The sequence below is a fragment of the Hyla sarda genome, chromosome 1 (genome assembly GCF_029499605.1).
Source record: "Hyla sarda isolate aHylSar1 chromosome 1, aHylSar1.hap1, whole genome shotgun sequence".
Taxonomy (NCBI): Eukaryota; Metazoa; Chordata; class Amphibia; order Anura; family Hylidae; genus Hyla; species Hyla sarda.
In genome coordinates, this window is record NC_079189.1 from 327,247,980 (window position 1) to 327,263,128 (window position 15,149).

The 15,149-nt window shown below is 41.9% G+C and overlaps 1 protein-coding gene across 6 annotated transcripts in view; it reads right to left on the minus strand.

Annotated features, from left to right (window-relative positions):
• The window catches only part of SVEP1 (sushi, von Willebrand factor type A, EGF and pentraxin domain containing 1), a 401,736-nt gene that overhangs the window by 336,044 nt on the left and 50,543 nt on the right, over nt 1–15,149 (minus strand). For all 6 annotated transcript variants that reach the window (XM_056519354.1, XM_056519345.1, XM_056519336.1 and 3 more), the window contains 2 exons: nt 6,368–6,623; nt 3,607–3,783 (listed from right to left, as the gene is read on the minus strand). In XM_056519354.1, coding sequence (XP_056375329.1) covers nt 3,607–3,783; nt 6,368–6,623 — 433 coding nt within the window. The remainder of the gene's footprint in view (nt 1–3,606; nt 3,784–6,367; nt 6,624–15,149) is intronic.

Consider the following 15,149-nt stretch of genomic DNA (forward strand, 5'->3'; position numbering starts at 1 on the left):
GTACATAAATTGTTTGTAATCTGGTTTTGGAGTATGCTCAAGTCATTTATAGCTAAGTTGAAAGGTAAGAGTGATTGAAGAAATCTGATTAACCCTTAAAGGGGTAATCAAGTGGAAAACCTTTTTTTCAAACCAACTGGTGCCAGAAAGTTAAACAGATTTGTAAATGACTTCTATTAGAAACAAAAATGTAACCCTTCCAGTACTTATCAGCTGCTGTATGCTCCAGAGGAAGTTGAGATGTTCTTTTCTGTCTGACAACAGTGCTCTCTGCTGTCACCTCTGTCCATGTCAGGAACTGTCCAGAGTAGGAGCAAATCCCCATAGCAAACCTCTCCTGCTCTGGACAGTTCCTGACACAGACAAAGGTGTCAGCAGAGAGCACTGTGCTCAGACAGAAAAAAAAACAACTCAAAAGCCGATAAGTACAGCAGCCGATAAGTACTGGAAGGGTTACAATTTTTTAATAGAAGTAATTTACAAATCTGTTTAACTTTCTGGCACCAGTTGATCTTAAAAAAAATATATATATATATTTTCCACCAGAGTACCCCTTTAACAGTAGCATTCAAGTCTGAGAATAAAATGTCTCTTGTGACTATATAATTTTTTTTTGAGCTTATGTGCGCAATACTATTCTGTGTTGCTAACAGTTAGAGGTTTAGTATTACACTGCCCAAACTATTTATTACTATTACCCAGAACTACGCCATATGTCACAGGAAATGGTTTTGGTTTGCATTAGTGAGCTGTGAAATATTTGTCACTATTCAGTTGTAACAGAATTGCTGAGTCACATTTCAGTAGAAAGCAGTTTCCTAAGCAATGCATGATGTATGTTGTGTCAGACAGTTTATATTCCACAAATGGAATCACTTACTCTTATGGAAAAAAAAACAAAAAACTTTCAATTCTAGCAGCTTTAAAGAAGCACTACGTGTGTATATAGTGCAGCATATTAGAGAATAATATATAGGTTTTTGTGTATGCCTTGTGCTTACCTGTTTTAGCTGATGTAGCAGGCATAAGATTGGCTCCATGTTTGTATGCAATTCCATCCAGGGGCAAAGCTGCCTCTCTGCTGCCCAAAGCAAACTAAAGAAAGGCACCCACTTACATAAAGTGTTTGACTAAGTTTTAACTTCTTGATCACTTTTCATTCAGTTTTTTTCCTGGAATTTCTTTTGCATCTACACATAATATGTATACTGCAGATTATTTAATGACTCACCAGTATAAAATCTGCAGCAGAAAATCTACAACATATATTGTGTGAAGGCACCCTAGGGTATTTACACACAGTGTAAAAGAAGCTCCAGAAAAAAAAATTCTGTCAAAACTATGCAAAAGTGGCACCCTTAGGATATGTTTAGAGATGACCACATTTTAGAAAAATTTGATTCGGTCGATTCGCAGAATTAAAAAAAAAAAAAAAATCGGTTTGATCCGAATAAATTCACACCAGTGGCTGGCCAGGCTATACAGTGCAGAGATGCGAGCACAGGAGAAAGCCGCTCCATCTCTGCAATAGAAAGGACAATCGCATCGGGTGTTAGGAGTGACACCTGCTGGGATCTGTCTATTATGGCAGTCTGTCCCATGATGGGAGTAGTAGTACTACCTAAAAAATAGAGAGAGAAAAAGTGAAACATACACACACACACACTTTATTAAACACAATATTACAATAATACAATATTAATTAAAAAATTATTATAAAAAGTATATTATTTTTACATTTAAATGGCCTCTTTCTACATTTTATTATTGTCGGCTACATTTTTAGGTCCCTGCCCACTCCGCAGGCAGGGACCAGAAAATTCAGCGCTCAATATTAAAAATGGGGCTAAAATAGTAAAGTGAAAATAAAAAATATATGATTTAGAATGAAAACAAAAAAAAAATAAACAAAAAATGTTAATTTTTCAATAGGGATCAATTTATGTGGGTGGGCAGGGACCTAAAAATGTAGCCGAAAATAATAAAAATGTAGAAAGGGGCCATTTAAATGTAAAAATAATATATTTTTTATAATAATTTTTTTTATTTTTTTTAAGGTAATGTATTTTAATATTGTGTTTAATAAAGTGTGTGTGTGTTTCACTTTTTTTCTCAGTTTTTTTTTAAATTTTTTAGGTAGTACTACTACTCCCTGCATGGAACAGACTGCTCCATGATGGGAGCTGTAGTACCTGTACTAATAGACAGATCACAGCAGGTATCACTCCTGACACCCGATGCGATCATCCTATCTATTGCAGAGATGGAGCGGCTTTCTCCTACGCTTCCATCTCTGCACTATACTCTGGCCGGCCAGTGATCTGAATAGAATTCACATCACTTATTCATATTTCCCACAGAGAGCTGTGATTGGCCAGATGGTTCCAGCCGCCCACAGCTCTCTGTGGGAAATATGCATAATAGGTATATATGCGGCATGTACTCATACTTCAATGGGACCAGAGAAGAGCATCTATACATTATACAGGACGATCGCATTGGGTGTCAGAAGTGACACCCGCTGTGATCTGTCTATTAATGCAGGTACTATAGCCCCCAGCATGGAGCAGAGTGTGTTCCATGTTGGGAGCAGTAGTACCTGCAGTTAAGGACAGAAAGGAGATAGCCGCTCACATCTATACACTATACAGGACGATCGCAGGGGTGTCGCTAATGAAGAAATTAGTTATTTCGAATTGAGTCGAAATCCGTATTCAGTCCGAATTTTTCATGACATTTGGAACAAATTTGACTTTGTCTGATTCGATTAGCTCATCTCTAATTATGTTCACACAGTTATAGCTGTAAAATTAATAAAAGTGTTCCTTAATGGCTGTTTTACTATTAAGCCTCCTTTCACACTGTCATTGCTCCCCATTAAGAATGGCTGTTGAAGTCTCTTTTTATTTTTTTATTTTATTGTGACTTTAACGCCCGTTCTTGTGACGGGGAGCAATGGGCAACAACTATTATGGGGGGGGTCGCTGGGCGCCATTTTTTTTTTTACGGGAATAGTGGGAGAAAAAGACGGCACAAGCAGTAATTTTTCACCCGCTTTTTCCCTGGGCTGCCACTGCCGTGTGCTAACGGCAGTGTGAAAGAAGCCTAAGTTTAATATTTTGAGCTTTAAAACAGACAAATTATGGCTTAAAAAAAGCAGAAAATACTGTGTGTGAATGAAAAGTCCAGCACCTTGTTTTATGGTATTAAAATTCAGTTTTATTACAGATTCATAATGCAGGACATCATTGCTGTCGAATACCATGGTTGTTGGTGCAATGATGTCCTGCATTATGGATCTATAATAAAGCTGTGAGTATGAATACAATGGGATGAAGTGTTGGCGTTCCGAGTTGCATGTCAGTATGGTTACAGCGATAAGCCATGTATGAGATTTGTGCGAGAGTCATAAAGGATGTACACACAAAGCAGTGTTCCTTGTACAATCCGGTACTGTATAGTAACTAAGTACTTTCCTTATTGGTTCTCTCTGCTCAATATGTTGTAGCATCATGTAGCATTCTACTGTACATTCCATGTTACTTCCTAGGGCCAGATTAATAGATTTCCTTGGTTAGCATCTGCTAAGTTAATAGTAGATCTTACCTGTACACTCATATTGCAGCCCTTTACCGTAATATCCTTTTTCACAGATGCACTCGTATTGGCCAGTGTGAGTACCGCACTTGCAGCTTGCCATGACATCACAGCAGTCTTTCCCAGCATCGCACAGATAAGAGCAATGTACAATGTCCTCCTGAATGTAGCTCCCAGAAGGCAGATCTGTAAATGTAGAAGTATAAATGACATAAATATACCATTACCTGTACGTTCGCTTCTGTTCCCGACTCCTTGTGATGACATATAGCCATGTCCAATTAGCAAACAGAAAATTCTTGTTCTCTATTGATCCAGGTACAAGGGAAATAACTATTGACAAGATGTCCATTTAAATTACTACTCGAAAGAGAACAAACACCTTAGTGGAACAAAAAGTGTTTGTTTAACGTATAATGTACGCCTTTGTTCTATCCAGGATTATAATGTTCACTATTTAACCTTTAATATACACCATAATAGGAAAGAAATCAGCTGCAGCCGTTCTCTCCCTTCTGTTGTTAGTGTAAAGTGAACCTGGCATTTGAAAAAACTTTTTATATACCGTAATGTATATTAGGGCTGCAACTAGCAATCATTTTTAAAAGAAATAAGCTGGCAAGTTATCGGTTCGATTAATCAAAAAATAAAAAAAATAAAAAAACAGGATTAAGGGAACATAGTAGGGTTAACACTAGGAAGTGAGGACCACATTGTGAAGAATTAAGAAGGGGAAAAGAGAGGGGACAGCCCCTGAACGATTAACTGGCCAGCAGCATCTTCAAAAAGGCACCAGAGGGTAAGGGGAGACGGAAAATGGAAATCGTCTACAACGATTTCCATTATTGATTTTTAATGATATTATTGATTAATTGTTGCAGGCCTAATGTGGATAATAACATCATACATATAAGGAGCATACAGCAGCTGGTAAGTCCCAAAAGGCTTAAAGGGGTACTCCGGTGGTTAATTTTTTTGACTATATGGCATCTTCTTTGTAAGTTTAGTTTTTTTGCAATATACATGTGTTATATGTTTTGGCAGCATGTGTGTGTTTTTCTTACCTGTTTGTTGGGCAGGAAGTTCTGTAGTTCAGAGGGTTTTCTTTTACTGTTGTCCACAGTTCTGAGTCTGTTGTGGACAAGATGTCACAGCTTTTTTTTTTTTCTCTGTCTGCATGAGATGAATAAGCCACGCCCCCTCATCTCATCCAGCTGAGTACACAGCTCCTCCCCCCCCCCCCTGCTCTGTATTCTAAGGACGCAGGTCTGCACAGGAGAAGGACCTCACAGAGAAGATAAGTGTTATCTGAAGGGGAGGATGAGAAGGTGCAGGGGCTGGGGATGTATGGACTGCAGGGGAATAAATCTCATACTGGGAATGATCTCTATGGGGGAGATTTATCAAAACCTGTGCAGAGGAAAACTTGCCAAGTTGCCCATAGCAACCAGATTGCTTCTTTCATTTTTCACAGGCCTTCATAAAAATGAAAGAAGCAAGCTGATTGGTTGCTATGGGCAACTGGGCAAGATTTCCTCTCCACAGGTTTTTATAAATCTCCCCTATATGTGAAGGGGGAGGGGGGGGATCTCCGGAATGACACATGCTGGGAGTTGTAGTCCCTGTTGTGTGTGTGTGTGTGTGTATGCTAGTGTTTACAAACCAGTGTGCCTCCGGCTTTTGCAAAGCTACAACTCCCAGCATGCCCTGACAGACTTTGGGCATGCTGGGAGTTGTAGATTTGCAACAGCTGGAGGTATACTGGTTGGGAAACACTGTTCTAGCCTATTCAGCATACACATCATGTTACACCAGTGTTTCCCAACCAGTGTGCCTCCAGCTGTTGCAAAACTACAACTCCTAGCATACCCAAAGGCTGTCAGGGCATGCTGGGAGTTGTAGTTTTGCAACAGCTGGAGGCACCCTGGTTGGGAAACACTGGTGTATGCCCTATAGAGGTGTGGTGAACTACAACCCCCAGGAGACTACAGAGGCAGCATGCTGGTGTTATACCACAGATTGAAGACTCCTGAATGACACATGCTGGGAGTTGTAGTCCCTTTAGTGTGTGTATGACAGTGTATCCCAACCAAGGCTGATTATATTAGTGTGCTGTGTATAAGGGGGCTGACCCAGGAAAATAGTAGGATGGGTAAAGGGCGGAACAAACAAACAAAAAAAAAAAAGGAGCAGCCCCAAACCAGCAAGGCATGTGGTATGCTGGGATTTGTAGTTTTCAGCACAGCAAGAAACAGGAAATAGAAGCAAAGAGAGGAAGAAAAGGGGGGGGGGGATAAAAAGACAGCAAAGAACGGAAATAGAGTAGGCTAAACAACAAGAATAGAAATGAAACAAAACAAATAGGGTAAGTCAAAAATGGAAACACACTTTGACCACCGGAGGACCCCTTTAAGGTTTTTAAATAGACATAATATACAAATATGTATAGCTTTTTGACACACAGTTGAGTTTTTTTTCCCTCCGGAATACCCTTTTAAGGCTCTGTACACATGTTATTTTTTTATGACATTTGGCTTATATGCCAGGTAAATCTATAAATGGATGAAGGCCCCAACATAGGGAACTGCATGCCATACAGTGGTATATGCTACCCAAAGACTCTGATGGACTGTGCCACTGTTACTTTACAATGGTCTAAAAATTCATTAACTTTATTATTTTTATTTTATTTTAGCATTATGATTTTTATTAACATGGTAACTAAGTGATGTAGTATAAATTAAATATATGTGTATATTATACAATATACCTTCATGTAGTGCATGTCGAGCTAGTGCTTCAAACTCAGCAAAGCTATGCAACAGGTAACAGTGCTCCTCTTTCGGCTGGGATGCCATGTCGTGTAGCTCTCGAATATTGCCTTGCCATATTCCAACTGTAAAGATTTCCACTCCAAGATCTCGTAGACCGGCTGCAACAGGTCTTGGGTCTCCCCCATTTGAATAGCCATCCGTGATAAGAAATATCACCTTAGTTGAATCAGTACGGGATTGCCGTAATATTTGCTGTAAAACATAAAAATAGGTATATATAAGTATGTGATTATTATTATTAAAATAATACATATATATATATTTTATGTTATACTTGCGGATGTCATATGAGTCATGATGGCGGCCTGAGCTCCACTCACCTGCTCCATGGTAGACAATAGGAGAAGATTGCAGATATTACTGATTATTGCTATGCCTATGTGGGGTGGCCCAGTACGGGATGTTTACCCCGTGCTCCTGCTGTCCTGTCAGGCAGCCTCCTTCAGTGTCCCCAAGGCCCCCTGCACTTGTTTCCCCATTGTAAATATGTTTTACCATGTAAAGTGTTATAAAAATTTAATGTTGCTTTAAGAGTTATACCATGTGATATGTCATGTGATTGTTACCCAGGAGGTACCAGTGACCAGGTGATCCCAAGAGTGACCTATGGGCTCCCTGCCAGTCTTCCCATAGAAGCCCTGGGTGGAGCTGGCTTCTCTGTTTTTTGAGTTCTGCTCTTCTGCTAAGCTGAGGTCCAGTGCAGTCGTGCCCAGTGTGTGTGTCCAGAGTGTTGGAGACCTCAAAGTCCAGTCCTGCGGCCACCATCAAGTCAAGTAAGCAAAAATCCCAGCTTAATGAGTAAAGTCAAGTCAGTACCTGTCATCTGTCAAGTCAGCGTGGTCTGCATTCAATTGTTCAGTCCTATTACAATTGCCAGCAAGCCCTTAAGGTCTCTGCATCACTGGTCACTTCCTTGGGCCCTGGCTGAACTGTATAGACTTTACCAACTGTCTACCCTCAGTAAAGCTACCATTGTCCGTAACTTGGCGTCGGAGTCTTTATTGCCCCCATGCCTAGCCCAGGATCCAGCGGTATATCTTCGGGTTCTTACACCCTAAATTATGCCCTGGCGTCACAAATACAAGGGGTTAACGCCATCTGCCCCTAGAGTAACAACATCTTCCCTGCACCACACACCCCACCATACCACCTATACATATCACTGTACAGCAAAATCAAATGCTAGCAAAATTGCTATAAATACTCCCTTGTGGGACTGGATAAACGGTTTAAAAAAGATAAATAAGCCCTCCCCCAATTAAAGTGGTAAACAAAAGGGCTACAGATAAAAAGTACAGAAAAATAATAAAGTTATAGAGGTCAGAAGAGGACACTTAAGCGTACTCCTTTCCTTACAAAAAGTTAGATTTTTTTTTAAGTAGTACAGTAACAGAGCTGGTTGTGTCCTTAAAGGGGTACTCCGACCCTAGACATCTTATCCCCTACCCAGATGTCTGATCACAGGGGTCCCTCCACTGGGGACCCTGGCGATACCAGCTGCGGCACCCCAGAACTTCGCTCCGTACCAGATGACTGGCAGTGCGGGGGGGTGGGGGGAAGCTCGTGACATCAAGGTCTTGCCCCACACGTAATGTCAACGGCCACACCCCTCAATGGAAGTCCATGGGAGGGTGCATGACTTGCATTGAGGGGGCGTGACCGTGACATCACGAGCGGGCCATGGCACTGCACCCAACCCTCTTAACAATTGCCGGGTGCAGCAGGGAGACTGCGTGGGTCCCCAGCGGCTTGACCCGCGCAATCAGACATCCCCTATCCTTTTGATAGGGGATAAGATGTCTAGGGGCAGAGTACCTCTTTAAGGCCAAAATGCGCTGTGATCTTAAGGGGTTTATTCATGTTTAATGGGGTATGAGATCAACAGCTATTTAAAGGGGTACTCCGGTGAAAAACTTTTTTTTTTAAACAACTGTTGCCAGAAAGTTAAACAGATTTGTAAATTTTTTTTTTGTTTGAACATGTGCTGCACTCTTCCCCACCCCCTCAGCCCAACCCTATATAAGTAGTAGTTAGCTACACATGGGCCATTTCTTTCCTAGCAGCCTCCCAGTCTGACTGGGAGAGCATGGTAAGTGAGCTATTACACCTTGTTCACACTGGTGTGGTGCTGTGCGGTGTCCGTTGCTGCCGTGGCGCCGTGTCTGCGGGGGGTGCGGCCCATGGACTGGTTTGAGTGGCATTGGGGCCGCTCTGCCGGTGGGTCGTTCCCCCCCTGTGGGCATTGGTGTCGTGGCGGTGGTGGTCGCCGCCCGGTGCTGCGCCATTTTATGCTAGGGACGTTAGGGAGCCACTCTAAATAGGTGGCCTTGATGTGGCGAGTGGGCTTGTACTTTTTGATCAAAAATGTATACTAACAACCTGTTCGTTTTTGATATTATGCTGAGAAGCAGTCAGATCATTATACAAGATTGTAGATGTGCACCATGTCTGTTTTTCTACCCGAATTCACAGATTTGTAAATTACTTCTATTAAAAAATCTTAATCCTTCCTGTACTTATTAGCTCCTGAATACTACAGTGGAAATTATTTTCTGTTTGTAACACAGAGCTGTCTGCTGACATCATGAGCACAGTGCTCTCTGCTGACATCTCTGTCCATTTTAGGAACTGCCAAAGTAAAAGGAAATACCCATAGCAAACATATGTTGTTCTGGGCAGTTCCTAAAATGGACAGAGATGTCAGCAGAGAGCACTGTGCTCATGATGTCAGCAGACAGCTCTGTGTTTCAAAAAAGAAAAGAATTTCCGCTGTAGTATTCAGCAGCTAATAAGTACAGAAAGGATTAAGATTTTCTAATAGAAGTAATTTACAAATCTGTTTAACTTTCTGGCACCAGTTGATTTAAAAAAAAAGTTTTTCACCGGAGTACCACTTTAACCGGTTTCTCAATCCACTTATATACCATGATGGGAAGATGCCAATGCTGCCAATCTCTTCTGGCTAGTATCCATTCTCATATTTTACACTGCTTTCTACAGAGTACATAAAGTACAACTTTTTACAGGGATAACCCCAAAGACCAGATCGATTAGATAGATAGAACCCTTTAGTGCAAAAGTCAGAAACTGCATGTGCTGGGGTAATTACCTGGACAGCGGGAGCATTTAATGTGCAAATAAAACACTTTGTAAACGCATAGTATGCACAATAATTGAAGTTACCCTGGAATTCTGTGACAAGTACTGTTGGGTCCAGGTGATGGAAGTGATAGAGCATCCGGACTATTTTTGAATATTTTTTGTATTTTTTCAATTCCTGTACTTTCATATAAGCAGGAACAATAAAAAGTAGGGACATATATGCAACAACTTGTAATACAATAAACACTCCTGTGTCATCCTTGCAGAAACAGTCAAGTGACACTGTGGAATTAAAGGGGTAGTCCAGTGGTGAAAAACGTATCCTCTATCCTAAGGATAGGGGATAAGTTTCAGATTGCGGGGGGTCCAAACACTGGGGCCCCCCGCAATCTCTCTGTATGGGCCCCCGGCTTTCTGGCCAGATAGTGCGTGTTAAAATGTATACTAACAACCTGTTAGTTTTTGAAATTATGCTGAGAAGCAAGTAGATCAAATTACAAATGGTGGATGTGCGGCTGTGTTTCTCTCTTTGTGTTGCACATTTGTAGTCTCTCCCTACTTCCATAGCCTGCACTCCACTCCACCCATTTGGCCAGGCGTTTTTAATTAGCAGGAAACTGCATAAGGGTTTCCTCCTACCATTCTCCCAGCCCTCTGGCAGTGAGCACATGGTAGGTTTCATACTGGTGTGGTTCTCTGTGGCGGCCATTGTTTCTGTGACGCTTTGTCTGTGGGGTGGAGTGGCCCAGAGCCAGGGGCTTGGTCAATCAGTAGTGGGGCTTCCTGGCAACTGATTCACCCCCCCCCCCCCTGTTGGGCATGGGGTCTCGGAGGCAGTGGTCGCCGCCGGGGGCTACACCAGTGTCAGGTTAGGGACCCACTCTAACTAGGTGGCCTTAACGTGGCGAGTGGGCTTGTACTTTTTGATCAAAATGTATACTAACAACCTGTTAGTTTTTGAAATTATGCTGAGAAGCAAGTAGATCAAATTACAAATGGTGGATGTGTGGCTTAGTTTCTCTTTTTGTGTTGCACATTTGTAGTCTCTCCCTTCTTCCATAGCCAGCACTCCACTCCACCCATTTGGCCAGGCGTTTTTAATTAGCAGAAAATGCATAAGGTTTTTTTTCCTACCATTCTCCCAACCCTCTGGCAGTGAGCACATGGTTGGTTTCATGTTGGTGTGTTTTTCTGTGGCGGCCGTGATGCTTTGTCTGTGGGTGGAGTGGCCCAGAGCCAGGGGCTTGGTCGGGCAGTAGTGGGGCTGCCTGGCCACTGGGTCGCTCCCCCCCCCCCCCCCCGTTGGGCATGGGGTCTCGGAGGCAGTGGTCGCCACCGGGGGCTACACCAGTGTCAGGTTAGGGATCCACTCTAACTAGGTGGCCTTGAAGTGGCGAGAGGGCTTGTACTTTTTGATCAAAATGTATACTAACAACCTGTTAGTTTTTGAAATTATACTGAGAAGCAAGTAGATCAAATTACAAATGGTGGATGTGCGGCTGTGTTTCTCTTTTTGTGTTGCACCACCACACGAAATGGCGGCCGACACGCCCCCTCAATACATCGCTATGACAGAGCGGAGATTGTCTAATGCCCCCTTCCCGCAGGCTGTCGGGGCCCCGTACAGGAGATCCTGGGGGGCCCAGCGGTCAGACCCCCCGCGATCTGAAACTTATCCCTTATCCTTAGGATAGGGGATATGTTTTCCACCACTGGACTACTCCTTTAACCGCATATTAAAGAGATGTGTGGCACTGAAGAGCACAGGTGGCGGTCAGAGTGTGAATATACACAATAAATGTTTTTGATACTTGTTGCTATTTTTTAACAAAAGGACATATTAAAAGGGAAGTTTTAAAAGGTTCCCGGGGATTTTGTTATTTTTTATAGATAGATAGATAATAAATTACAAATTTGGTTATACAATGTGCAGATGCAAAACCACAAGCATATCCACACCAAAATTTGCACAAATTGGTGCAGATTTACCCCTGCAGAATTACCTGTGACAATGTTGCATATTTTCCACTATGAGAAATCTGCAGCATTTTCTTCCCATACATACAGCAGGTATCTTTGCAAAATAAAATGTTCAATTACACAAAAAACTGTAAAATATATAATTGCTTTGCTTTTCATACTTTTATTTGGCTGAACCCTGACTCAACTTTAATTTTTTTTTTCACTACAGAATTGCGTCTGTGAACTTTCACATATCACCCACGTCTATAATAACATTATTTTATCATTTTTGTTCACATAAGATGTAAAGGAGCAGTTGATAAGTCTACAGTGTCTTAGACATGCACTAAAGATCACAGAGATTCTCATTACAGCAGCTGCTTCGATAACTCAACACTTCAGTGCTGGATATGCCTAGTATTCTACTATTGTATGTGCGATTCATTTTTGGCAACAAACATTTTCTCATAGTTAAGTGGGTGGTCTGATGAAATGATACCACTAAACATAGAATCCAAACAAAGAAAAAGGAACAACAAAACATAACATTGTATCCTAATCTTTCTAGCTAAAGTTATGTCCAATATCATAGTTGCAGAACATAAAAAAATAAAATAGAAAAGCAGCGTGATCATCTCTTAGGAAGCCGCCATGGTTTCTCCACCCTATCATACCACTCAACCATTCCAGACTCAACATGACAGTCCTAGATTAAAAACATTGTCCTAATGTCCCAGAAAAGCTGTCAGATTTCAAGTGATTTGAGAGTGTTACTCATTCTGATCTTGGATATAAGAGAAATATATAGAATAAAAGGCAACATACTGATCATTTAGAATGCATGGTAGAAATTTCACCCAAAAACTTTTATATATATATATATATATATATATATATATATATATATATATATATATATTTATATCAACTGGCTCCGGAAAGTTAAACAGATTTGTAAATTACTTCTATTAAAAAATCTTAATCCTTCCAATAGTTATTAGCTTCTGAAGTTGAGTTGTTGTTTTCTGTTTAACTGCTCAATGATGATGTCACGTCCCGGGAGCTGTGCAGTTCCTATGGGGATAATTTCCCATCATGCACAGCTCCCGGGACGTGACATCATCATTGAGCAATTAGACAGAAAACTTCAGAAGCTAATAATTATTGGAAGGATTAAGATTTTTTAATAGAAGTAATTTACAAATCTGTTTAACTTTCCGGAGCCAGTTGATATATATAAAAAAAAGGTTTTGCCTGGAATACCCCTTTAATGATGAATAGAGATGTAGCGAATTGTTCGCCGGGGAACAGTTCCCGGCGAATTTAGCATGTTCGCGTTCGCTTCGCCAGGCGAACATATGTGAAGTTCGATCCACCCCCTATACTTTAACATTGCGGTAAACTTTGACCCTGTGAATCAGAGTCAGCAGACACATTACAGCCAATCAGCAGCAGTCCCGCCCATCCAGACCCTCTTACCTCTTGCACGGATGCCATTTTACCCTCATTCGGCATGCTGCAGGCTTAGGAAGTGGAGGGTCAGAGAAGCTGCTCCTGCTGTATAGGGAAAGCCATAGCTAGGTTGCTGCTAGGTGGTGTATTCCGGGTCCAGTTTACTCCTAAAGCACTAGTGTAACATCTGCTTTAAGGACAGCACCCAAAAAAGCCCTTTTTAGGGCTCAAATATCAGTCCGTGTGTCTTGCAACAGCTGGAGGCACCCTGGTTGGGAGGGAACCGCTGGTTAAAAGAGGTACTCCAGAATCAAACTTAAGTTCCTTCAAGCAAGTAACTACTACAGTATTCAAAGGGATGAAATATATCAGTCCGTGTGTTTTGCAACAGCTGGAGGCACCCTGGTTGGGGACCACTGTTTAAAAGGGGAACTCCGCTGGCAAGCTTTTTTTCTTTAAAGCAACTAACTACTACAGTATTCAAAGGGCTGAAATATATCAGTACGTGTGTTTTGCAACAGTTGGAGGCACCCTGGTTGGGGACCACTGCTTAAAAGGGGAACTCTGCTGGCAATCTTTTTTTCTTTAAAGCAACTAACTACTACAGTGTTCAAAGGGCTGAAATATATCAGTACGTGTGTTTTGCAACAGCTGGAGGCACCCTGGTTGGGGACCACTGCTTAAAAGGGGAACTCCGCTGGCAAGCTTTTTTGCTCATTGTCACACTAGTGCAAATCATATTTGGTGTGACAGTTGTGCAAATAAAAAAAAAATACCTTTTTTGGCTGTTAAATAAAACCAGTCACTGTCAGTTCACGTCACAGTTGACAGTTTTTTTGCCTGCAGGGCAAATTGTGTCACCCTAGTGCAAATCCCATTTGGTGTGACACTTGTGCAAAAAATATATATATACAGTAACCCCCCCGACCTACGATGGCCCCGATATATGATAAAATCGACATACGATGGCCTCTCAGAGGCCATCGCATGTCGATGTCAGCATCGACATACGATGCTTTTATATGTCGGGGCCATCGCATTAACTGCTATCCGACAGCGCAAAATGCTTAAGCTGCTGTCGGATAGCAGTTTAAGCATCCCTGGCAGGTTTGCTCACCTATTCCCGCTGCTCCAGGTCCACTTCGCGATCCTCCGGTGTCTTGTGCACCTTCTCCAGGGTCCTTATTACGTCACTATGCACGCCGTGCTGTCGCAGCAGTGTAATAACATCACCAGAAAGCGAGGCCCGGACCCTGCAGAAGATGCGCAAGACACCGGAGGATCGCGAAGAAGACACCGGAGCAGCGGGACAGCATCGGGAGCCCCTGGGACAGGATCGGGAGCAGTGAGGACCTGGTCCGGAGCGGCGGGGACAGGTGAGTACAGCTTCCTATACTTTACATTGCACGGATCTCTCAACATACGATGGATTCGACAAACGATGGGTCGTTTGAAACGAATTACCATCGTATGTTGAGGGACCACTGTATACCTTTTTTGGCTGGGAAATAAAATCAGTCACTTCACTTCACACTTGGGAGTCTTTTGGCCTTTAGGGCTCATTGTCACACTAGTGCAAATCATCATTGGGGTGACCGACCATAGTGTAAATTTGAAAAAAAAAAGACCTTTTTTGGCTGTGAAATAAAATCAGTCAGTTTACTTCACACGTGGGAGTTTTTGGGCCTGCTGGGCTCATTGTCACACTAGTGCAAATCATATGTGGTGTGACCGTAGTGTAAATTTGAAAAAAAAATCCTTTTTTTGGCTGTGAAATAAAATCAGTCAGTTCACTTCACACTTGGGAGTTTTTGGGCCTGCTGGGCTCATTGTCACACTAGTGCAAATCATATGTGGTGTGACTGTAGTGTAAATTTGAAAAAAAAAAATCATTTTTTTGGCTGTGAAATAAAATCAGTCAGTTCACTTCACACTTGGGAGTTTTTTGGGCCTGCTGGGCTCATTGTCACACTAGTGCAAATGATTTTTGGGGTGACCATAGTGTAAATTTGAAAAAAATATATACCTTTTTTGGCTGTGAAATAAAATCAGTCATTTCACTTCACACTTGGGAGTTTTGGGGCCTGCTGGGCTCATTGTCACACTAGTGCAAATCATATGTGGTGTGACAGTTGTGTAAATTTAACAAAAAAAAATACATTTTTGACTGTTATAGATTGAATAGCAGTTAGTTGTCTGCAA